This window comes from Anopheles coustani, chromosome 3, assembly GCF_943734705.1.
Source record: "Anopheles coustani chromosome 3, idAnoCousDA_361_x.2, whole genome shotgun sequence".
Taxonomy (NCBI): domain Eukaryota; kingdom Metazoa; phylum Arthropoda; class Insecta; order Diptera; family Culicidae; genus Anopheles; species Anopheles coustani.
The window spans coordinates 74,950,253-74,974,868 of NC_071288.1; the positions used below are offsets into that span (position 1 = coordinate 74,950,253).

General features: G+C 56.2%; 1 protein-coding gene across 3 annotated transcripts in view; it reads right to left on the bottom strand.

Annotated features, from left to right (window-relative positions):
• LOC131259492 (dystonin) overlaps positions 1–24,616 on the bottom strand; it is a 113,130-nt gene that overhangs the window by 15,429 nt on the left and 73,085 nt on the right. For all 3 annotated transcript variants that reach the window (XM_058260995.1, XM_058260996.1, XM_058260997.1), the window contains 4 exons: positions 11,078–11,224; positions 3,501–11,011; positions 750–2,929; positions 480–666 (listed from right to left, as the gene is read on the bottom strand). In XM_058260995.1, the coding sequence (XP_058116978.1) occupies positions 480–666; positions 750–2,929; positions 3,501–11,011; positions 11,078–11,224 (10,025 nt within the window). The remainder of the gene's footprint in view (positions 1–479; positions 667–749; positions 2,930–3,500; positions 11,012–11,077; positions 11,225–24,616) is intronic.

The window sequence follows — 24,616 nt, forward strand, 5'->3', positions numbered from 1 at the left end:
CCGTAGTCTGGGGAATGCTCACGAAGATCGGCCTGGGATCCGCGACTGTTGGGTATGGGTGGATGGTTCGTACGGGGATGGGACATATTTGAATGGTTCGTGGAATTGTTGTCCAACGCAAACACACAAATAATGGTGAACGAAAAAATATAATAAAACAGGTGTTAAGTACAATAAAAAAAAATCAAAATGTGTATAAACGAAACAAATAAACACACGGATGCATGTGCGCGTTGAACACATAACGAGTTACTGTTATTTTGAGGCAGAATGGAAACACACTCCGATGCAACAATCAAACGGATTTTGTTCATTCAAAATTTAGTAAATCGATGCCGAACTAAAGTTTACTGGTTTTAGTTAATCATAAGAACAAATGAACAACAACACGCAAGCAAACAACTCGGTCTATGTTCATGAAATCTGCTGGAGGTAAGTTCCGTGAGAGATCTACTTGGAGTTTTGGAAATGGTACTTACACAGGTGTCTTCAGTACACCACGGGATGGTTTGCGTGTTTCTTTCAAACCTGGCGGAGGCTGTCGTGGCTTGCAGGCACGATCTACCTCGCCCTGGCGGCGCGCCGTGTTCTCCATGAACTCTTTGTGGTCCGCAATCAGAACCTCGAGCGGCGGAATCTCGTCGGGAAGTGGTTCCGTTTCAAGATCTAAAATGAGTACGCGTTCATTAGACATATCAAGTCGACAAATATTGCATCACCGCTACTCGAGGCGAAGCGTCAACACTTACTCAGCAAAGTTGCCTCCAGTCCAGCCAACCATGCCAGCAGTTCCTCGATCGACTCGTCCAGATCCTGCAGATCCTTCAGATGCTGTTCAAGCTTCGTTTGCCGGCTGATGGCCCACTGCGAGATTTCGTCCCAGCGCGACTGAATGATGGATATCCAGTTCTTGATGATGGGAATGGCATCCGGGTGCGCCTTGCCAAGGATGCTGTTGGCCAGGCCGATCGTGTCTTCCTTGTCGTACTCCTTCTCGCGCAGTTCCTTCATGAACTTAGCGTGCACGTCCAGCAGGTCCTTGGCTTGCGACTCGTCATCCGGGGCGGCAGCGGCAAAGCGTAGCTTCTGCTCTGCCTCCGACAGCCACTCGAGCAGCATATGGACGGACTTGTGCAGGCGTTCCGCTTCCTTCAGCGCCACATCAAGTCGACTCTTGCGCCGGTTGCTAAGCTCCTGCACGTCGTCCCAGAGCCGCTGCATTTCCTTCAAATGCTTGCTCGTCTCACGCGTCTCATCCGAGCGCTCTAGCTCGAGTCCGGTCTTCATTACGCTTTGCATTTGCGCCGATCGCTTGTCCAGGTCGGACTCCAGCTGCCGGTGATGCTCGACGAGCGTCGTTACCGTATCCAGATCGCCGTGCACGGGCCCGTCTTCGGCCAGCCGTGCCTTGGTTTTGCGCAACCAGTCGAGCAAAGCCTGCAGTGCGTCGGCAAACTGACCTGAAAGAAGTAGCGCTTCCTCGAACTTGCGCTGCCGCTCGACACTCTTGTGGCAAACGCGCTTCCAGGCGTCCTTCAGCTCGCCCAGCATCTTCACTAGCACCGGCTCGTCGGACTTAGGCGCACGGTCCATCAGACCCTTGCCGCTACGCATCGTGCTGTCGTACAGGCTCTCCTTCGATTGCAGGTTCCGTTGGATTTCGCGCAGCTTCTCAAGATGCTTCTTAATCTTCACCGCATCGTTGCTCGTCTCTTCCGCCAGCGTATCGAGAGTCTTCTCCGTGTCCTTCAGCCACGTGGTCAGCTGAGCCCAGGCATCGTGGAACTCACGGGCCTCCTTGTAACCGTGGTCGAGAGCTCGGGTGCGTTCTGCTGCCTTCGCCACCACCCGTTCCCAGCGATGCTGCACCGATACGAGCAGATTCTTGATCAGAATAACATCCTGCTTCTGGCTGAAGTATTTCAGATGTGTGCCCTTCTTGTCTAGCAGCAGCATCGATTCGCGGTGGATCGAAACGTCCTTCTGCAGCACCTTGTGTTCTTCCATCTGCTGCTGGATCGTTTCCAGTACGCGCGAGACGGCCGGTGCACTCGAAAGTTGCTTCTCCGCTTGCGTCAGCCACTCGACGAATGCTTGCAGTGCATCGTGGAACTCGGTAGCTTCCTTCAGCGCAATCTCCAGCTTGATCTTCTTATCGGACGCTCGCGATACGACAGCATCCCAACGCTGCTTCAGCGTGCGTAGGGTGTGCTGCAGATTGCTAGCCGACACTTGCAGTTGCGTCTGCTTGCGCACGTACTCCTGACCTTGCGCGATCAACGTTTCCACCTTCGCACGGTTCTCCTCGAGCTCGCTGTACACCTCCATGAAGCGCTCCAGCTGCTCCGATGCCGTCTCGGGCAGACCGCCAACCGGTTTGCTCGCACCAATCACCGCATCGACGTCACCCAGCCAACCCAGCAGGTCCTGAATTTCCGCCGTAAACGCCTGCGCCTCCCGGAGCGACTCCTCCAGCTCGTGCTGCCGGTCTGCAGCCTTCTGGAGCAGATCGCGCCACTGCTTGTTCAGCTGCTGCAGCTTGTCCTGTGTCGTCGACGCTTCCAGCGAACCACGATCGTTTTCGATCAGCTTCCGCCCGGCATCGTTCAGTGTATCCACCGAGCTCTGGTGGGCATGGATGTCGTTCGCCAACACCTTCAGCTTGGCTAGCTCAACCTCGAGCAGCTGCGGATCGCCCGGTATCGGCTTCAGCTCGTCCAGGTTAGCGTCGGTCTTGTTGATCCATACGAGCAGCTCGTTGAGAGCGTGCTGGAATTGGCCGAGGTGCAGCAGCGCATGCTCCAGCTGCTTCTGACGCTCGACCATTCCGCGCAACAGGTTCTCCCAGCGACGGTTGACTGCATTCAGTGGCTCCCGGATGGCACTAGCCTGCTCGGCGGAGGTACGTTCCGTCAACTCGACCGCTTGTCTGCAGAAAATAAAAGAAGCAATCAGTAACAGCACCGGCAAACGTTGTGTGACACATAAAAAGCAAAATTCATGCGATCAGCTAGCAATAATTTTTGTTTCGAGGGCTTTACAAGAAATAACCCGAGGTAGGGCAAGTGGTGTTGGCTTAAAGAAGGTAATTTTTAGTCAAAGAGAGAATGAGGTCCCGTTCGTCGTTTTTTTCGAACGTGACGACCAGTGATTCCAAAACAAAACCAAATCTCAGAGAACTAGTTTAAGCCAACATTTTCTGCAACCAGTGCGACAATATGCAAACCCACGATTCCTCTGTTTGCCAATATTTTCCCACGCAACGTTCCCTTGAAGGGAACAACAAGCCACAAAGCTACATCAAAGTTGTTGTGCCCCTGATACACATCATCTTCTAAATACGCATTCCGCAACTGTTAAAGCTTATCCATTTCTTGCCTGTTTAGAGCTCTAAAAACACATCCATATGTGACGGCATGAAAACGAGAGAGAAACAATTAACCCATATATATATAGGAATGTATAAACATCGTCAGGTCGTTCCATGGCATGCTACTTACCGGTTCAACGCCTCCACCTCCACCATGTGCGGATCGACATCGTCCTTGAAGTGCTTCAGCTGCTCGATCTGCTTCTTCACTGCCTCGATGTCCGAGCCGAGCGGTCCAAGCTTCTGGAAGCGCTCCTCGGCACGCGCCAGGAAGCTGAGCAGGTTCTGCAGCGTCTCGTGGAACTCCATCGCCTTCTCCATCGCGTCGATCAGATTCTCCTCGCGCTTGGCGTACAGGGCCGTAATGTTGTCCCACGCGTGGTCCAGATCCTCGATGTGTTTCTTCACCTCCGGCTTGTCCGGTTCGCCGCAGAGCGACATCAGGTTGCTGCCAGTGCGTCGTACCTGCTCCACCTCCGGTTTCGTCTGGTCGATCTCCTGGCGGATCTCCTGCAGCGCGACCTGCTGCTTCTGGATGGCTTGCGGCTGTGCCGCCGGTGGTTCCTGCGTCTGGAGCGCCTCCTGTAGCTCACGCAGCGTGTCCATCACGGCCTGCATCTCACGCCAGAACCGATCGGCCACGGACAGCGTATCGTTCAGCGCAGTGCCGCGCTTTGATGTCGTCTTCTGCAGGTCACCCCAGAGGGCGTTCAGTTTGTCCAGCTTCTTCTTGATGTCCCTCACGGCTGGGTCGGATTGGTTGGTCGCCTTTGCGATCACATCGCTGGCCGCCCGCTGAACGGCCGCGAACGCTTCGCCTCGTTTGTCGATGTCCTGCACCAGGGCTGCGTTTTCGTCGAGCTGGTCACGAATCTTCGGCGGATGTGCCGAGATCGGATCGGCCTGGTTCGCCTGGTCGGCCGTGTTCTGCAGCGCTCGGAGCATTCCTTCGAGTTTGTCCGAGAACTGACTCGACTCCTGCAGCGCCTGATCGAGTGCGTTCTGGCGTTCGCGAAGTTCCGTACGCAGAGCCGCGTACCGTGCATTGTCCGAGTCGAGCAGCTCGCCAATCTTGGCCGCATCGTCGTCCGCAACCAGCGCCATCAGTGCCTCGCCGGTCTTGTTCAGCTTATCCAGCAGCGGCTTGTGTTCGGCAATCGACTGCGTCAGCCGCTCGTTCTTGTCCTGCTGGATCGCGATCTGATCCGGGCGTAGGGCGGGCATCGAGAGCATCGAGATCTGGTGCTCCATGTCGCTCAGCCAGCCTACCAGCCCGGTGTGCGAGTCGGCAAAGTGCTCCGACAGCGGCAGTGCCTGTTCCAACACCGAAAGGCGGTTCGAGCAAAGAGCGGCCACCGTCTCGACCATTTCCTTCAGATCCTCAAGCTTCTCGCGCAGCGCCATCGTTCCGTCGTTTGGCTGCGATTCGCGCAGAACCTTCTTCGCGGCTGCAGTGACGTCGCGGACGCGACCCTTCTGGCTCGAGATGTCGTCGTTGATAGAGCGGTGCTCTTGCAACTGGGCGCGCACCAACTTCGGTGTCATCGCCGGTGGATCAGCGTCCCGCAGGGTGGCATCCATATCACGGAACCACTCCAACAGCTCGTCGATATCGGCCGTCACCTCGTTCGAACGTTGCTTGCTCAGGTGCAGGCGCTCGGCCTTACGCTGAATCTGTTCGACGATGGCCTCGAAACGGCGGTTGTCCCGCGTAACGATTCCCTCGATCGTCGAGGCACCCTCTCCCGGCGAGATCTGGCACAGTTGCGGTCCGATCGAGTTCACCTGCTCGAGAAGGGGTCGGATTTCCGACAGTTCCGCCTCCAGCCGAGCAATGTCGGATTCGTTCGCGTCACCCGTTGCCAGGGACGATTCGGCCGCTTGCATCCAGTTCACCAGGCGTAGATGGCTGTCGTGGAACTGTTGCACCAACGGAAGGGCGTCTTGGGCGTGTTTCAGCAGGTCGCCACCCTTCGTCGTCAGCTCACCGTACCGTCGCTGCAGCGAGTCCAGTTTGTCCTTCAGTTGCAGTGCCTCGTCGGACGAAATGTGCTTCATAAGCTCCGAACCGGCGTCCACCGTCGACTCGACGTTCGGTGAGCGGCTGGCGATCTCCTCGTTCAGCACCACCAACGCGTCCATCTGCTCGAGCAGCTTCTCCGTGTGCACCGGAATGATCTTGAACCGTGCGAGCCGGCTCTCCGTCTTCTCCATCCACGACACGAGATCCTGGTAGGTCAGAACCAGATGGCGCAGACCCTGCCGGGACTCGTTCAACACGTGACCGATGTTCTCGCTGGCAACCACCAGATCCGTGTACCGGTCGGTGGCGTTTTTGACCTTCTCGCTCAGCGTTACACCCTCATCGTCGCCCACCAGCTCCATCAGCTGCCCGGCAATGTCGGCGAGCTCGCTGAAGTCTGGCTTCTTCGAGAGGATCTCGTCGTGCAGTTGCTCGTGTTCGCGGATGCGTGCCTGGATCTTCTCCTCGTCCGTCGGCACCAGCTCCATCGCTTTGACGGCTCGCTCGGCTCCTTCCAGCCACTTGGTGAGCGGCACAAGCTGGTCCTGGAACTGCTTCGCCACATGCATCGCCTGTTCGAGGTCCAGCGTGCGGCGCTGCGTTGCGTCAGTCAGGTCGTCGAAACGACGCATCAGTTCCTTCAGCTGGCGCTCGATGGCGGCCTTCTCGGTGGCATCACAACCGGCGGCCACCTCCTGGCCGAGCTGGAACAACGAAGACATCGAGTCTTGCCTATCGAACAACAGCCGTGTCAAGACCTTCTGCTCCGCCAACTGCGCCTTCACGACCATATAGTCCGCCGATGGAGGTTTCTGGTTCGCAACCATCTCTTCGGTGTTCTTCAGCCACTGCGAGAGCCCGTCGAGCGCCTCCTGGAACTTGCCCGATTGCAGCAGACCCACATCGAGCCGCCGGTCGCGTTCATTCATCTTCTCCTTCAGCTCGCTCCAACGCTCGTTCAGCTTCTCGAGATCCTTTTCAAGGATCGCCGTCGGAACGCCACCCTGGGCAGACCGGATAAGCTCCTGGCCGGCTCGGTTGATCTCGTCGATCTTGCCTGCCAGCGGATCGACAACGCGCTGCCGGAAGCGGCGCATATCATCCTGCTGGTTGCGGATTTGTTCTAGCTCCGAGCTGACCGGTTTCATCTTACGCAGCTCGTCGCTCACCTCGCTCAGATCTTCCAGCGCGTGAGCGTGCATGTCGTAGAATTTCTCCAGCGCCTTCAGCGCACGCTGTAGTGTATCATCGCGGTCACGGGCACGATTCTCGAGCCGTCCGAGTTGCTTGCGGAGTGAACCAATCTGATCGCGTGTCTGTGCCGTATCCGGCGCAAACCCGCAGTCGACCAACTGTTCACCGGCACGCTCAACCTCGCTGACGTGCGCTCCTACACGATCTATCTTGCCCAGTATTCCGGCCACCTCGTCGAGCTGGTTCATCACGAGCTTTATCTCACGTGCCGGTGGGGCCAGCGAGTCCAGATGGTTCTCCAGCTCACCGAGATCCACTCCGAGAAGTTTTACCTGATCGTTGAACTGCGCGACGGCCGTGGCCGCCGACTGAAGCTCACCGCAACGGTCGTCCAGGCGGGCATGCAAGTCTTCGATGCGATCCGCAATGCCATCCACCTCCGTCTTGAGGTGGTCCGCATCGCCTCCAACGGCGCGAGCCTCCCCTGCGATCTCTCCCGCTAGCTTGCGCACCGATTGTAGTGGCTTACGCAAAGCGCCTGCATCGTCCTTGATAGCTCGTACTCGCTCCAGCAGCTTCGGATCTTTCGCCGCACCGCCAAGAGCATCGTGCGCTCCGAGCCGATCTTCGCAGCGTCCAACCGCATGATCGAGATCGCGCAGTTCCTCGTTGAAGTCTCCCAATCGCTTGGCACAGGTCTCCAGTGTTTGTGCACGTGCCAGCAACTCATTGTTCAGGCGCTCCCAGCGATCGCGCATGTCCTGCAGTTCCGCCTTGATGGCCTCCTTATCCACGTCGCACGCACCGATGAAAGTCTCCCCGAGGCTGCGGCACGTCTCATACTCGCCGGATCGTTTCCACACGTCACTGCGGAATGTTTGCAGCTCGCGCAGCTGCTGGTCGAGCTGCTGTTTCTTCAGCACACCCGGCTTCAGTGTGGCCAGTTTGTCCTCGGCTCCACGCAGCCACGCCAGGAATGCCTCGGAAGCGGCCGCATGCTTCTTGCAGTGCTCCATGCACGTCTGCAGTCGCGAGTGACGATCGACGGCCGCCGAACGAAGTCGATCCCATTGTTGGGAAATTTTCTCCAAATCACGCTGCACCGTCCGGTCCGGAGTCTGGCCCGGTTTCTCCTGCAGCTCGCGGCCCTTGTTGAGCAGCATGATGACCTCGTGCTCGCGGCCCATTACCTCACGGTAGATAGGTTCGTGCGTATCGATCTGATGCTGGAGCGTTGGTCGGTGGGCCGACACGAGCAGCCGATCGGTCAGATTACCCAGCTCGCCCGACAGCCAGCCGAGCGTTTTGGCACAGGTCTCGGCAAACTGACGTCCGTCCCGCAGTGCCGCGTCCGTCTCCGCCTTGCGCAGGTCGAGCTTTTTCTGCAACGTCTGATACTGCTTGCCGACGGCGGCCACGCGTGCATTTACGTCAGCTCGCGATGCCGGATCGCTAAGCACACGGCAGAGCGTCTCGGCAGCCGCTTCCGAGTCGGCCAACAGTGGTCGCTGGCCTTCGAGTTGTCGCTCGAGATTTTCAATCTTTCGCAACGCCTCCTGATGGTCCCGGTCGGTCGGCAGCGCGTCCAAGTTGTCGCTGATCGTCTGCAGCGCTTCACGCAGCCGGTTCAGCCCAGCGTCGAACTCCTTCGAGCTGTCGGCGGCAGCACCAAGACTCTGCGCACGCTCATCCAACCGTGCCACCAGCTCGTCCCACTTCTTCTGCACATTACGAAGCTTCGTCGAAACGGCTTGGCCCTCGGGCGAGGACTCTCGCAAGTGCTCCAACACCGCATTTCCTACCTCCTGCAGGTGATTCAGCTGCGGCTGTTGGCCGCGGAACTCCTCACGTAGCACTTGCACCTGCTGCACCTGGCTCTGGACCATGCGCGGGTCGGACGAAATCGGACCCAGCACCGTCAGCATGCGTTCCTTTGCACCCAGCCAGCCGTTCAGGTTGTCGTGCGTGTCCAAGAAGTCGCGCAGCTGCTCGGAGAACGTGATGCGGTCCTTGCACAGGTCGTTCAGGTTCTTCCAGCGGTCCGCCACGGCGTCAAGCTCCGAGCGCAGCCGTTCGGCACCCTGTACGTCCGGTTTGCGCTTCAGCAGGTCCTTCACCTGGGCGCGGGTCGAGTCGAGAAGGCTCTGGCGTTCGTACATCTCCTCCAGAATCTTGCGGGCCTGTTTGTTGCAGCGATCCGCCTCCTCCTTGTTGCTGATAACGTCCCGCGGAACTTGCCGGTGAATCTTGTCCAGGAAGCTCGCCAACGTCTTCAGACTGTCCGCGTGCTTTCGCACCTCGTCGCGCACCGAGTCGAGTTCGTTCTGACGATCGTTCAACCGGGCGCCGACCAAGCTGTAGCGATTGTTGATCTCCGTCAACTGCTGCTGGATCGGAGTCAGATCGGTTAGCTGGAAGCCGTCCTGGGACGAGCGCCGGCTACCGAATCCGCTCGATCCACTCGCGGGCGACAACGGCGATGGACCGCCGCCGGCACCGCCCTTAGTCGGGCTGGGCGAGCGTGTGTCTCCCGAAAGGCGTCGCATAGGGCTCACGGTCGAGCGCTTGATCGGGCTGTACACCGAACGCTTGCGCGTGGGGCTGTCTGGCCGAATCAGTGCGTCATACTGCGCGCCCAAGTCGTTGACGCGATCGATCGTCACGCCATACTCGCGGTGCTCCTTCACCAGGGGACGCACCTCCTCGATCTGGTACTTGATCGCATCAACGTCCACTGCCACTGGGGCAAGATTGTTGGTGCGCGTCTCGATACTCGACAGCCACACCAACACCTGCTCCTTGAGGTCTTCGTACGCGTGCAGCTGCTCGGCCTTCTGCTTGGACAGCTTCAGCTTCTCCTCCAACGTCGTGTCCATCGTCTTCCAGAGGTTCTCCAGCGTTTTCACCAAATCTCGTACCACACCAGAGTCGGTAACATCACGTTTGCCCACGAGCTCCTTACCCAGACGAACGGTGGCGTCGTACTGTGGACGCAGATCTCCCTTCAGACGGGACAGTTCCACCATACGCTGGGCCAACACCTCCGCCGGGAGCGACACAAGTTCACGGCCCTCCAGTGCGTCGTTCAGTGCGGTCAGTTCCTGCTCAAGGTTGGACGAATCGTTCAGGAACTTCGTCAGCTGAGACAGCGTGTCCTCGAGGAACTCTCCGCGCTTCAGAGCCTTATCGAGCAGCTTCTCGAAACGCCCGGTCACATCGATCAGGTTACTTTCGATGCGCTTGGCTAGACGAGTGTTCGATGGTGTCGCCATCAGCTCCTGTGCGGACAGCGTCACACTCTCCAGGCTAGTGCGGTGCGATTCCAAATCGTTCAGTAACCCACGATGCTCGCGAACCTGCTCGTTTAGCCGGTCCTTGATCAACGAAGCGGGCCGGTTCTGCAGCTTAAACTTCTCCTCCGACTGGTTGATCCACACGGCGAGTCCATCGAGTGCATCTTGCACGCCCTGCGATTGCACCAGCGCCGTATCGAGTAGTTTGGCACGGTCTCCCAGTGCCTCCAGAAGCTGGCTGTACTTGTCCTTCACCTCTTCCACCGGAATCTCCAGCGCGGACACCTCCGACGGGCTGAGCCGGCCGGCAAGTGATTTAAGCAACCCATCGAGGGAATACTGTACGTTGTCGATCAGACGGCCTTGTGAAAGGAACTCGCTCTGGAGCGCTCGAGTCTGATTCATCTGGTCTTGAACCGACTGCGGGTCCGCAGCGATAGGGTCGGACAGCGCGCTACTAACACGTGGCTGCACATCCCGCAGCCAGCTGCGCACCTTCTCAAGCGATTCCTGATAGTCCCGCTGGCGACTGCCGAGGCCAGCCAGACGATCCAACAGCGCGTTGGCCCGGTTCAACAGATCCCGGTACTGTGCCGTCACCAGAGACACCTCTTGGCGGATCGGACTGTCCGAGCTGGAAATCTGCTCAATGTGAGGCAGACGATCCGGCAGCGTCGTACGGAAGTCATTCAGCACACCCAAATAGTCCTTGCACTCGTCGACAAACTTCTGGGCCGACATGGTGATGAAGCGCAGATCGGCCTGGTGCGCAATAACGTCGCTGTGGAATTCCTTCACCGTGTCGGACTGCGACGGCAGATTGTTCAGATCGGACAGTGTGCTTTCCTTCTCCTCCAGCGTACGGCGTGACGTCTGCAGCCAGCCGGAGAACGTGTCCAGCTCGGTGCGCAGTTTACCCAGCTCGTCGCGGGCAGCACCAAGGCGTCGCAGCAACTTTCCAGTGCGGTCCTGTGCTTTGTCGACGCGAGCACGCAGTTCACGGCCCGAGGTCTCCAATGCGGACACTTCAGGTGCGCTTAGCACATCTCCACCGGTCAGCACCAACTGGCGCACTTGATCCAAGCATGAAGCAACCGGCCGGCTCTGTGCATCGATGTCTTCCTTGATTTGCTGCAAGAAACAAAAAAGAATTAATTTTAGGGTTGGAGAGAACGGGTGCAACTGTCGATAATTTACCTTCAGCGAGTTGATCTGATTGCGCAGATCGTCGACCCGTTCCTTGGGTCCACCGACGGCGGCGATGTCTTGCTCGACGCGAGTTATCCATTCCAGGAGCTTGGCTAGGTGGTCCTCACAGAGAGCGAACTTCTCGATCACTGCTTGCTGTTATTGGTATAATTGGGTTTTGACGGAGGTAGAAAGTAGAAATTAAATGCAATACAATTAGTACAGTTTCAGTAGAATGCAACAAAGAGCTCGACTGAGCACATGTCGTTCTTTACGAGTTTACAACGTTATGAAATGTACACAAATGTTGGGTAATTCATGTTGAAAGTATGATACAAAACAAAAATCGAGAATAAACACAACAAACGAGGAATAAAAAAGTTCATTTCAATGGTTCAGATATTAATGATGATGATAATGCACACGGTTCTAGAAAATAAGAAACATATAGAGTAAGAGAGATAAAATGAGAGAGTATATAAAGATACATACAAATAAACAAAATGCAGAAAAACAAAAAAGAGAAGACAACCAAAAACACGATCAAACCGAACACACAGCACAAACCAAAAGCAAACGAGTACGATAGAACGAGGGTAAAACAGAGCATAATCACAATCCCGATGCACACAACCGTGCAGGACTAGAAGAAAGTATGACCGTAGTGGGAGTAAATAAAATATAGGATATTTTTTAAATGATACAGAAAATCGATGGAAATAAACGACAGTTGTGAAAACACCACAGAGTTTGAGTACATAGGAAGAATATGGGTAAATAAATAGGAGGAAAACCGACTCACGCAAACATAACACGCAAACAAAAATGAACGAAAATATCACACAAACGCAATAGAAGCAGTGGAGTAAGAGATAAATTAGGCCAAACATCATAATGTGGAACATCGAACAAGGAGATACACTGCAGTGGGACAACACGCTGTTTTGGGTTTTCTTTTGTCAAAAAGAACTGTATCGTTTTGTTGACCGCTTCTGTGCGGATTTTGATCCACCTGACGTTGCAAAACATAGAGTAAATAATATTAAAATAAACATAAAAATTACTACGACCTAGGTAAAATGCCAAATGAAGCACACAAAATTTTAGTGGCTCTACGATAGCAAACATGTTGTTGTTAGGAGGTATGTGTTAGTATTAGCTGTGGTCAAACATATGCTTCGTGCACAACGTTGGTACGGTGTGTGTTATTTTTTCTATTTTAATGGTCCGCAAAAAAGGTTATATTATGTTCAAAAGTTCTTTAGTAAAATCAGTAGCATATTTACAAGTCCTGAAAAGAAATTTTGTTGTAAAAATTGTCAAATAATTTAAAATAATTTGAAAATATTTTTCATAATGCTACACTTGTCCCGACATCACGTCGAGACTCTACCTTATAAGTATTGTACGAGAGAAACATTACAGTTACGCCGTAGTGGCAAGAGCAAAAACTTGTCTTACTAATAATGTGCAAAATATCTAATAAAACTGTACAAAATTGGAAGCAAAAGTATTGAAGATGGCATTAAAGTTCTTAAATTGAGGCCCTTGCTAATTTTCCTTATTTCTATTTGCTAGGTCTGAAACCATCGTATCCTGAAACAGACCGGTTTTCACAATATGCTTTTTAATATGCAAACCTTTTTCTTCTCTAGCAGAAAATTTCGCATCCCTACACTATTCAAAAGCTGTTTTTGCTGCTTAGTTTTATCGCACATACATTTTCTTAAACAAGTAAAAAGCACACACACGCGCACACATGTTTTAAACCCTTTTTTGCAGTCCCCACAATAATGTTCACTTTTCCATTCCTGTTTTCCGCATGCAAATGTTTTTTCTTCATATATATTTTTTTTACCCAATGCAGTTTAGGTTTTGAAGGTTCAATATATGCCATGGTGAACGTGAATGAGCAGGCATGACAAGTGAAATGACATGAGAAAGTAAAATGTGGACTTGCACCGCGAGGTGTTGGAACAATTTTACGATTGTTATATTGTGTCCTTCAACATTCCTTCTACTAGTAATTCAAGACTATTTCAGTCCTTATTCCGTAGTGTGCAGTCTAAGGTAATTTTGCCCAGTAAGGCGTACGTAGAAACAATATCTATTTCTATTACTCGACTACCAACACTCCCACGTCCTCGAAAGGGAGTTTGCATCAGCATATGCTCACTATTTTGGTTGACCATTTCTTCAAAGACAGTTAAGCAAACAAAAAAGCACTTGATAGTCGATAAAGAAGTCATGTTACGACACTAAGCGAGTAAAGAAACAAGGGGAAGAAAATTGTTAATTGCTTTAGGTTAATTGCACTAATTTAAATAGATTATCATTTATAGGACGTAATCAAACCCAGTTGCTCTGCTCGTGAAAGATATCACATGCACAACAGATACAAACCGAACAATAGATTTGAAATAGAAATACAATGAATTGGAAACAACAAGAGTGAAGAACAGTTTGATATAAAGTCAACGATTGATTGTTGAAGGTACTATATAAGCGGTATTTTAAGATTTCCATGCGGAGCGGGAAAAAAGAAAACGTAGATTGAATGAAATTGAGAAGGAGTGGCCAGAAAAAAGAATGTCAGAAAGTAAAAAACCGTTATGCATTTGCTAAAGGAAGGAAGAATTTTGCATCATATCAATTTAAAAGGCGCTTGGTCTTGTTTGATTAGTTAAATACTTTTCTAAAGTGGCATTGAACTATTATATAAAAATAAAAAAATATAAATATTCAAACGAAAATTAACACTGTGGTTGCTTAACTTGCTGAAAAATGGCCAACCAAAGCTCATTCGAACACTTTGAATGAGAGCGAGAGATTAACAAAACAAAACTAAGAACAAATGAGAACTAGACATACTAACTGTTTTCTATAGTAGATGATGTGACAGTTCCAATTCTCAAATTAGTTTTATGATAATGGCTTTCATCTAGCATAAAGCTAAACAAAACCTAAAATAAAGAATCAACTGAATTTGTGTGAAAAAACAGAAAAAAACAACGCTTGCAAAAGCCACTTGCGTTAGGATATGATGAGAATGATTTAAAGACAAACGTTTCATTTCCGTGAACTTCTTTGGTTTAAAAACGATGCCAAAAAGGAAAACAAGATCCATTACATAATGCACAAGCTCTGTGAAAACCGCACTTTGCCGTTAAGGGAGCAGTTGCGCACACAATTCTCCACGAAAAAAAAAACAAAAAACGCATACCAAAACAAAGATGGAAAACATATTCGAATGGAATGAGTTATTGAGAATTAAGTAAAAAAAACAAACCAACGAAATAACAGAATGGATGAGAGCCCAGCGGGGATAAAAACACATAGAACGGAAGGATGGTTTTTATCACCGGGTTTAGAAAAAGAATGAAGAGCAGGAAACACGAAAACCCACCGATACCCTCTCTCCACCCCAGCAGCAGTTGCAGCAGCAGAAGGAGGGGTTTTAAATGAAGTGGAAAGAGGCGGCGGACGGGATTTGGGGAGAAAGAGTAAGAGGGCTTGGGGTTTGAGAGGTCCGAGAGGTGGGAGAGGGTTCGGTGAGAAACGAAGGGTTCGTGTGCAGCACGGCGAACTTACCCGTTGCTCGGCTAGCAAAAGATATCCTTTCTCACGTGCTTGCACGAGATCGATCGTGTCGTGATCGTCCAGGCGGTACTGACCGCGCGTGGCATCAACCCGCCCGCTGGCGATGGCGGCCTGCAGGGGCACGATAGCACCACCCCCACCACTTCCACCGCCACTAGCAACACTTGGTGCGCCGTCGCGCACGACCGTCGTGGACGGATCGAGCAGTCCGGCGTCGACGGTGGCCGCCAGCGTCCGGGCCGGGGCCGTCTGGTGGAACGGATCGCGGAAGAGGCCGCCGGCCGCGGGCGCGTATAGGCCGTAGTCGAGCGCCTCGAGCAGCCCGAACGAGCGGCGCGGCGTGGTGAGCAGGCCGGCCTCGACGGCCGCCTGCAGCGGCACCAGCTTCGAGCTGGCCGTGTCGAGCACGTGCGACTTCTCCGGCTCGATCAGCCCCTTGCGGAACGCTTCCGGCAGGTGCAGCAGCTTGCGCTTGGCGCCGTCCTTCAGCAGGACGGACTCCGGGTCGATTCGGCCCTGCACGATCGCGTCGCGCAGGGTCACAACCACCTTCGGGTCGGTGGCGGTCTGGAACCGTCCGGTCGAGAGGTCCAGCAGCCGCGACTCGACCGCCCGGTCGAAGCTGAGCGGCTCGCGCACGTACACGATGCAGTCGTTGTCGAAGGTGAAGAACAGCAGCGCCGGATCGACGGTGGCACGGGCACTTTCCTGCAGGATGGCGCCATCTTGCAGCGCCTGACGTAGCGTCACGAAGAGTCCGGTACGCGGGTCGCGCACCACCGACTCGTCGAGCGAGAGCAGCTCGTGCCGGAGCGCATCCGTCACACTCATCTCTTTCGGCCCCCGCCCGAGTGGGGACTCCTGCTGGAGCAGGTTGTCAATCGACTCCTTGCGCTCCAGGATGCGGCCCGTAATAGGGCGCGCCACCGTCACCAGCAGACCCTTGGCGAACGCGGCATCAAAGTTGTGCGCCCGATCGTGCTTCCGATCGAGCACCTTACCCTTGCCCACGTCAATGTCCCCCGCCCCGATAGCTGCCCGCAGCGGCCGGTCCTGCCCGGTGAGCGCGTCCTTGTACACGGTCGTCTCGCAGTCGAGCAGTCCGGCGTCGAGCGCCTCCTGCAGCGTAAGCAGTTCCGGCACACCCCCCCTCTCCTCGGTCGGGCTTGGGTCCGCGAACGTCCCCGACTCGGCCCGATACAGTCCCATGCGGATGGCTTTCTCGAGCGCCAGCAGCTTCTGGTTCGTCACGATCAGCCCCCGGCGGCGCGCCTCCTGAAGGTCGATCGCCGCGTCCGGCAGCCGGTAAACACCCTCCTCGGCATCCACCACACCCCGCTCGATGGCCGCGTCCAGGCGCATGTAGCGATCACCCTGGCGCACGATCGAACCCGCCGCACTGACCACATCCTCGGCGCACGCTTCGGCCAGCGTTATCTGACGTCCGGTGATCGGATGCAGAACGTGACCCGTGTCGGCCCGATAGAAACCCATCGCCAGCGTCTCGTACAACCCGAAGCCGGCACTCTCGATGTCCACAATCAACCCGAGAGCGAGCGCTTCACTAAGTGGGATGAACACCTCGCTACCTGGCTCTCGGAAAACACCCTCCCGCCGGTCGATCAGCTTCGCCCGGCACGCCTCGAACAGGTTGAGCATGGTTTCGTCGCGCTCGGAAAAGTAGCACGGAAGCTGCGGGTTCACGATGAACTTCCGCATCGCTTCCTGGAGCGTTATTTTACGACCGGTAGCCGGTTCAATCAAGCGCCCACTCGCGTCCTCGTAGATACCCTGGTGGATTGCGCGCTGCAAACTCACCGGTGCCTTCCGATCGTACAGCAACCCAATGTCGAACGCGTGCCGCAACGAGATCGTACCTTCCCCGTGCCGCACCGCGGCCGTTTCCCCGTCAATCAACCCGCTCGCAATCGCCTCATGCAGATCCAGATCCCGATAGTAGCCGGTGGCCGGATCGCGCAACTGCACCGAGTGTGCATCGATCAGCCGCTTGTCGGGCGAGATCGCCTGCGCCAGCGTCACCCGCCGTCCCGTCGACGGTTCCACGAACAGCCCACTACCCTCCCGGTAGACCCCCTTCAGCACGGCCTCGCTCAAGCCGATCGGCTTGCGGACCTCCACCAGCAGCCCGCGGTCGAACGCCTCGCGGAAATCGATCCGGGTGCCGGCTTCGTCGCGCACCGTTCCCCGGCGCACGTCCACCGTGCCGTTCTCGATGGCCAGCTCGAACGGGACGATCTTGCCGCCCACGTTCACGATGGTCGACTCCGGGTCGAGCATACCGCGCCGGATGGCCCGCTCGGTCGACATGCGTTCCGGCGTCGTCGTGCTGCTGAACTGACCCGACCGCGGGTCGTACAAACCCCGGTAGACGGCGTCCGGAAGGCTGCAGCGACGTTTCGAGGCCACGATCAGGCCCCGGTCCATCGCCTCCGCCAGGCCCATGCTGAGACCGGAGGCGGAGTCGACGGCGAGGCCGGCGTGGGCATCCACCAGCCCGGCCCGTATCGCTTCGCCCAGGTTGATCACCGTGCCGGACTTGGAGTCTCGAACGCACAGATCGGCGGTCGAGATTTCGCCCTCAGCGATCGCCTGCTCCAGCGTCACCGGCTCCTTGTCACCGCCGTCATCGTTGTCCCCGTCCTCCAGCCGGAACCTGCCCGTCGACGGTTCGTAGAAACCACGCAGCAACGCGTCGGCCAGCGAAATCGGCTTCCGGCGACTCAACACGTAACCCTTCTGGTAGGCCCGGTCGAGCGTGAGCTCGGGACGCGTCAGTACACCGCGCACATCGTCCACGAGCCCACTCGCAATGGCATCCCCACACCGGACCACCCCAGCTCGCTCCTCGTCCCTTATGAGCACGCTGTCAACCTCCACCAACCCTGCTCCGATGGCGTCCCGCAGGGTACGCTCATCTCCATTGGCCGGATCGAGGATTCCACCCGTGGCCGGATTGTAGAACTCGCGCGCCAACACGTCCAGCAGACTGTGCGTGACATGCCGCGTGTCCATCAGGTTCTTCTCCAGCGCCACATCGAGCGGCACCAGCTCGTCGCTGGCGGTGTCCTTCAGCTTGCCCGAGCCGGCGTCCAGCAGCTTCTTGTCCAGCGCGTCCTGCAGCGGCACGAGCGTGTTCTCCTTCGTGTCCTTCACGTTCGAGATCTTCGCATCGACGATGCCCTTGTCGACCGACCGCTGCACGTCCACCATCTCCTCGGTGATGGTGTCGAGAATCAGGCCCGACTCCGGGTTGTAAAGGCCCTTCCGGACGGCCGCCTCGAGCGAGATCGGTTTGCGGCTGCCCTCGGGCAGGTATCCGCGCACGAACGCATCGTTCAGATCGATCTCCTCCTGCGTGTCCCGGTTGAAAAGAACTCCAAGCCGCAGATCGATGACGCCCCGCTCGATGGCAACCGCGAGCGGCACAATCTGGCCGTCGGTTGGGTCGCGCACCGACAGCGACCCACTGTCGATCAGGCCCGCTCGCAGTGCCTCGGCAATCGGGATGCTTTCGCCGTTCCGCACGAACTCGCCCGTCTGCGGGTTGATCTGGCCCGCGTCCACCACCTCGGCCAGCGTTGGCGACAGATCAGCGTCGGGCGAACCCGCCGGCTCCCGCTGGACGATCCATCCGCGCCGGCAGCACTCCACGAACTGCACCTTCCGGCCCGTCTTGTTGTCCAGCATATGGCCGGTGTGCTTGTCGATCAGGTGCTTCTGCAGCGCCACGTCCAGCCGCTCGAACCGGCCCCGGCCGAGATCCTGCACGAACACCGTGCGCGGATCAATGAGCGCGCCGGCGCCGTAGATGAAATCACGGAACGAAACCCGCTCGCCGGTGGTCGGATCGAGGTAGTGGCCCTTCGCCGGATCGTACACACCCAGCTCGACCAGCCGCTTCTCGGTGAGGGCGGTGTCCAGCACCAGCAGGCCCTCGTCCTCGTCGCCCTCGACGAACGAGATGAGCTCCTTCGAGAGCACATCGACCACGTCGTAGATGCGCACGTTGCGATTGTTCAGCCCCTCCTCAACACTGTACGGCATCTCCTTGTCGTCCACCAGGATGCGGCAGCTCTTCGGGTCGATCTTACCCTGCGAAATGGCCTCGCCGAGTGTCATCCGCTCCGGTCGCTCCGTCATCGAGCGCCGATCGGGCGTACGCTCGTCGAACGTTACGTGACGTTCCGTCGCGTCGCCGGCAGGTTGTTTGTCTGACTTAAGCGCGTCCACCACCGCTTTACCAGCAAGCAGTGGAGCTCCCACCATGGCCATCAGACCCAGCTTTGCCGCATCCATCAACTTTTTGCCAGCGTCACCACCAGAGGACGCTTCGACTACTGGAGCAATTGTACTCTCCACCGACTTCGTTGAGGGTTTCTCCACCAACTGTCCAGCAGTAGAATCTGCCTTCGACGTTTTACCTTCCATTGGCACACCAGAGGCAGTCATATCTGGTTTATTAGCGGATACAGTTCCTTCCATTGCTTCTTCTGACTTAACCATCACTGGCTTTTCGTCCCCAACCAAAGGTACTCCCGTTTGTTGTGCTACTACTACTAAGGCATCCTTCTCCGGTTCTGAAACAATTGGTTCAAACTTCACGGTAGGTTGTAGAACTTGCTCTACCACGCTTGATTCTGCTAGTTGTGAAGTCTTCAAAGGATCTGTTTCACCTGAGCTAGCAACTGAGCCATCAGTATCCGTCTTCAGAGGCACTGCGGTAGCTTGCCCACTCTCCTGACTATCAATACCCGACCTAACAGGTTTATCTTCCTCACGGGCGATTTCCTTTTCAACTACTGGAGCCTTTTCTGATTCGGATGGAATCGTCACCTGCGTATCAGGAACGCTCGGCTCGTTAGTCAACGGTTGTTTGGCACTTTCTTGTTCCGTTGTAGGTTGTTCTTGTGCTACGCCGCTTGTTGCAATGGCCTCCTGTTGATTTGAGGCATCTTGCGCCAAGGGCAACTTATCTTTACTTTTATCTCTCGACTCGAGGGTGACTTCTCCCTGCTTCGAAACGGCATCATCATCGGTCGCTGCCGACGGGAGAGTCTTCGCCTGTGAGACAGATCTTTCGGCATCCAGGAATTGAACCAGACTGTCTTTATTTACTTGCGGTTTCTTCGTCTCCGGATGCAACTGTTCATCTTTACCCTGGCTTGGAGTATCGATGGCAGGGTCCTTTACATCACTCTTGGTGATGGGTTCTCTAACCTGATCTTGTGGGGAAGCAATTGATGGTTCAGTTGAAGCTACTCCCACGCCCTTTTGTATGTCACTAGCGGATTTCTGGTTTTCTACCTGATCGCTAGAAACAACAGAGGCTACTTCTGTCATCTTACTGAGTGATACGTCAATAACCACCTTTTGTTGTTCTTTAGCGGGTACTGATTCCAGTTGTTGTGGCGACGCAGAAGCTTTACCAGATGATTGGACAGGGATGAAATCCTCCGCCAGATTAACAAACGGCACCGTCGGTACTTCCGCGCTTCCGATAACCTCAAACCCAGCAACGGGTGCTCCGGCGTCGTCCTTGTCTTTCTTTTCGAAGGCTTTTTTCATGGCCCCAGCGATGGCCATACCGCCAAGCACTGGTGCTCCAACGACGGCCATAAGGCCAAGTTTGGCCGCATCCTTAATGCTGGTGCCAATGTTGCTACCACCAGCGCTAGCGGTCGAGGAACTTTCACCGGACGGTGTCGAGTAGGACGTAGGTCCGCTAGGTTCACTACGTTCCAAGGCACTTCTTCCCAAGGCAGGTGTGACGTCACCATCGTCGACCGACTTCTTCGGCGACTGCGACGATGGCGTGCCCTCGGAGACATCCACTCCCATCAGTTTGTGTACCATTTCCGGTGACCGATTCAGCGTCTCTTCGCTGGACGAGTGCGATCCAATGAACCCACGGTCGACAGCGACGGATATCGACATCACCTCGCCGCTGGTTGGGTGCGTAAACGTTCCCTTGGTCACATCGAGCAGGCCCCGCTGGAGCGCATCGTTAAATCCGATGCTGACCTCGTGCTGCGCGAGCTTCTGCTGCGACTCTTCCGCCTCCGAAATGATGCCCTGTTCGCGGGCATCCGCCACGGACATGATAGTGCCCGTCTGCAGGTTTTGCACCTCGTTGGCCGAAATCAGCGCGTACCCGGTTTGTATCTCGACCGTTTTGGTGGTGATTGTGTGGTACGCCGACACCGTTTCCTTCACCGAGGTGACGGCACGGTTCGCCTGAAGGGCGCGGATGAGCTTCGGCAGCGGTTTCACCACAAGCTGACCCGTCTCAATGGCTTCACGCAGCGGAACTTGACAGGCCTGGGTGGATCCTTTCACCGGTGCCAAAAATGTCCCACTGGTTGTATCGATGCGACCTTGCTCGATCGCATCCAACAGTTGCACCCCGTCCGGATTGGGCGTGTACGGTGTGGCCATAATGAAATCGCTCTTCAGTGCGTCTTGCAAAGCCATCGGTATCCGTGTGATGGGATGCAGCACCTGTTTCGCATTGGTGTCGAGTAGTCCCCGCTCGACAATCACCGGCAGTGTCATGCCGATCGGTGGTATTTTCGAATCATAGTTCGACGGCTGACAGAGGCCCTTATCGATGACCTCAGCGAGCTGGAGGTTACCAACCGTGGAGCGATCCTCATCGACCAACCCGGCCGTAATCGCTTGCTCCAACGGCATCTTCCGACCGTCGACGGTGACCTGGGCCAGCGGGTCAACGATTTCACACAGCAGCGCTTCCCGAAGTGTCAGCTGCTGACCCGACTCCGGATGGTAGATTCGCGAATCAACCGGGTTCAAAAGTCCCTGAGTTTCCAGCGAAGGTAAGCTCAGGGAGCGAGCGATCGGGATGAACACTTTGTTCGTTCCCTGCGGATCAAGTATTCCCCGCTGGGATGCTTGAGTCAGGTTGAGCACATGACCACGCTGTGGGTCTACGATTTGACCACTCTCCCCGCTCAGTCGACCACTGCGTATCACATCGGCCAACGTTAGCGCGGGATCAGCGAAAAGGCTTGGATCTTCCAGCTTGTCTGCCGTGGCCGCATCCATGAGACCCTGCTCGGCGGCGTCCTTCGGTCGGAGGACACACTTGCGAATCTTCTGCAGTTGCAGCGGCTCCCTCAGCCTGTCCGCCGGTTGTACCACCGCCTTCACCGTCACTCCCTCGGTCGAATTTCCACGACTCTCGACGCTGAACCTCTTGCGCAGCAGTGCCGCCCGCTCGGGGCTCGGCAGCTGACTCTGCGAGATGAGCCCACGCTCGTACGCCAACTCCACCGGCATCTCCTCTCCCGTCGTCGGGTCGGTGAACAGCTTGAGCGAGTCAATCGCTCCGGCAGCCGCCACCAGCGGCGCTCCGGCCACCAACAGAATGCCCTTCTGAATCGCGTCGATCATGCTGATCTTGGACGTACCGTCGGCCAAACGAATCTCACCCGTTTGTGCATCGATAAGGCCCCGTTCGATTGCTTTCGCGATCGATAGCCGCGTGTCCGGTTCACCCGGCAGCTGCAGCTGCACCAAGCTCGGGTCAATCTTGCCACTCGCCACCGCCCCCACAATGCTGTCCGAGCGACCCGTTTCGGCGAATATCACTAGCGCCGTGCTGGGGTCAAATATTACTCCCGGCGCAAGCTGCAGCGGCTCGGGGCTGAGCAGCTCCGGCGTCGGAGCGGCAACACTGCGCACTTCCACCATCGTGGTGGCCGCCCCCTTGAGGGAGGAAATTTCCACCCGATCCGGCAACCCCGGACGCTTGGTGATCTGTATTGTTCGATTGCGCGATCCGTCCGTGCCGGTCGGTAGACATTGCTCGAAGATGATGTACTCCCGCTCGATGGCTTCACGCATCGTTACCGGCTCGGTACCCTTGCGGATGGTGTACCGACCGAACGGGTCGAGTATTTTCTTCTCAAGCGCCCGATCGATGGTGACGCGACGCTGCGGGTTCTTCGGGTCGCACACGAACGCCGACTGGCGGTTAACGATGTGCAGCTTGATGCACTCCTCGAAGCTCACCAACCGGTCGGTACCGGGAATGACCAGCAGACCCGTATCCGCGTTAAGCAGTTGCCGTTCGATGGCTTCGTTCAGCGGCCACCCGTTCGGGGGTAGCTCGTACGTTTGCCTCTCGTCTTCCGCCAGGTACTCCGTGGTAATGTTCAGTGTCTTTGTCCCCCGTTCGACGCGCGTTTCGAAGCGGATTGATGCTTCCCCATTCCCATCCCCTTGTTGAGCGAGTGCTTCCGTGTCCGGTAGCAGCAGCCCGTGGTTGAGGGCCTGCTGGATAGAGTAAAGGTTACCCGTTGCCGGATCACGGTACGTGCGAGTACGCTCGTCTATAAGACCCTGCCGTACGGCTTCGGTGAATGAGAGCAGCACCTGTGGCTGCGATTCAGCCGCCTCGCCTGTGTGCGTGATCGTGACGTACCGCTTGATTTGCTTCGTAACCGTCTCGGTCGTGAGCGTTATGTTGAGCAGGCTGATCAACAGCAGGGCCCCCTCGGGGGTTATAATCTTCCGCTCGATGGCGGGCTCCAGCGGAACAACGCGACCCGTCGCATCGAGCAGGAAGCCCGTCTTCGGATCGATGCGCCCATGGTACACCAACTCCAGCAGTGTCCACTCGCGGCCCTCCTCTCCCTCGGCCGGTACGCCGATCGGACGGTTAAACATTTCGACCACCTCCGGTCGCGCAAGACCCTGCCCGACCGCTTCCCCTAACGGCACGAGCACACCCTTCCCACTGTCGAGCACAAATTTACCCCCGTCGCCCCGCCGAAGCACATTCTTCGCGAGTGCCATGTTGAACGACACGAACTCGCCGCTGTGCGGATCCTTGAACCCGAAGATGTTGAATATTGAGCGGATCGAAACGGACGATATAAGGCCTCGATCGACCGCCTCCGGAATGGTCATCAGCTCGCCCGTATCGTGATGGCGGTAGCGATTCTCGAACGGTAGCACAATGCCCTCGTCCATCGCTTCGGCCAGCGTGAGCAGCTCAGCGCCGGCCGTCTTGAACACCGACCGCACCGTCTCCCCGTCCAGCACCCCCAGACTGATCGCCCCCGGAATGTTCACCCAGTCGCGGCGCGTTGGCGACGCGATCCGCTCGCGCTTGTCGTACAGCTGCAGATCGCACACGTCCTTCAGCGTGAGCGGGCGCACGATCAGCTGCCGCTGGCGTGCCTCCGCGAACGTGAGCTTCTCCTTCGTCGCCGGGTTCATGTAGCGCCCGGTGCGCGCATTGATGATGCCCTGCTCGAGCGCCTGTGCCACCGTGATCTTCGTGTCGTGCTTCGTGTCGACCACCTCGCGCACGTGCGGGTCGATCAGCTGCCGCCCGATGGCCGAGTCGAGCCGGAACGTATCGCCAGTGTTACGGTCCGTCACCCAGCCGCCGGTATCGACCAGCCCCTGTGCGAGCGCGTCCGCCAGGCACAGTGTGTGCGGTGCTATCTTGATCGTTTCACTCCTAACCAAATACCCGCACTCGTACGCGTCGGCCAGCGAGAGCTCGCGGCCGGACGGGGTCCGGTAGAGCCCGCCGTCACCGCCGGCCGTCGTGTCCACCAGGCCCTGCCTGATTGCCTCGACAATACTTTTTGCTTCCTTAGTGCTATACTGTACAGCGCGCCTCGACGACGACGACGTTGCTGCGCCTGCTGATGGTGCGGCTGCTACTACAACACCAGCGACACCACCACTACCACCACTACTTCCACCGCCGCCTTCGTCGACGATGCTGCCGCCGCCGCCGCCCACGGTCGTTACCTTGATGCGCTTCTCCGTGCTCTCGTACGAGCCGCCGTTCTCCGCCTCGAGTATCTCCTTCTGGATCACCTCCAGCAGGCTCATCGGGCGCCCGTCCCGATCGACGGCCGCACCCGGGCGCAACAACTTGCCCACCAG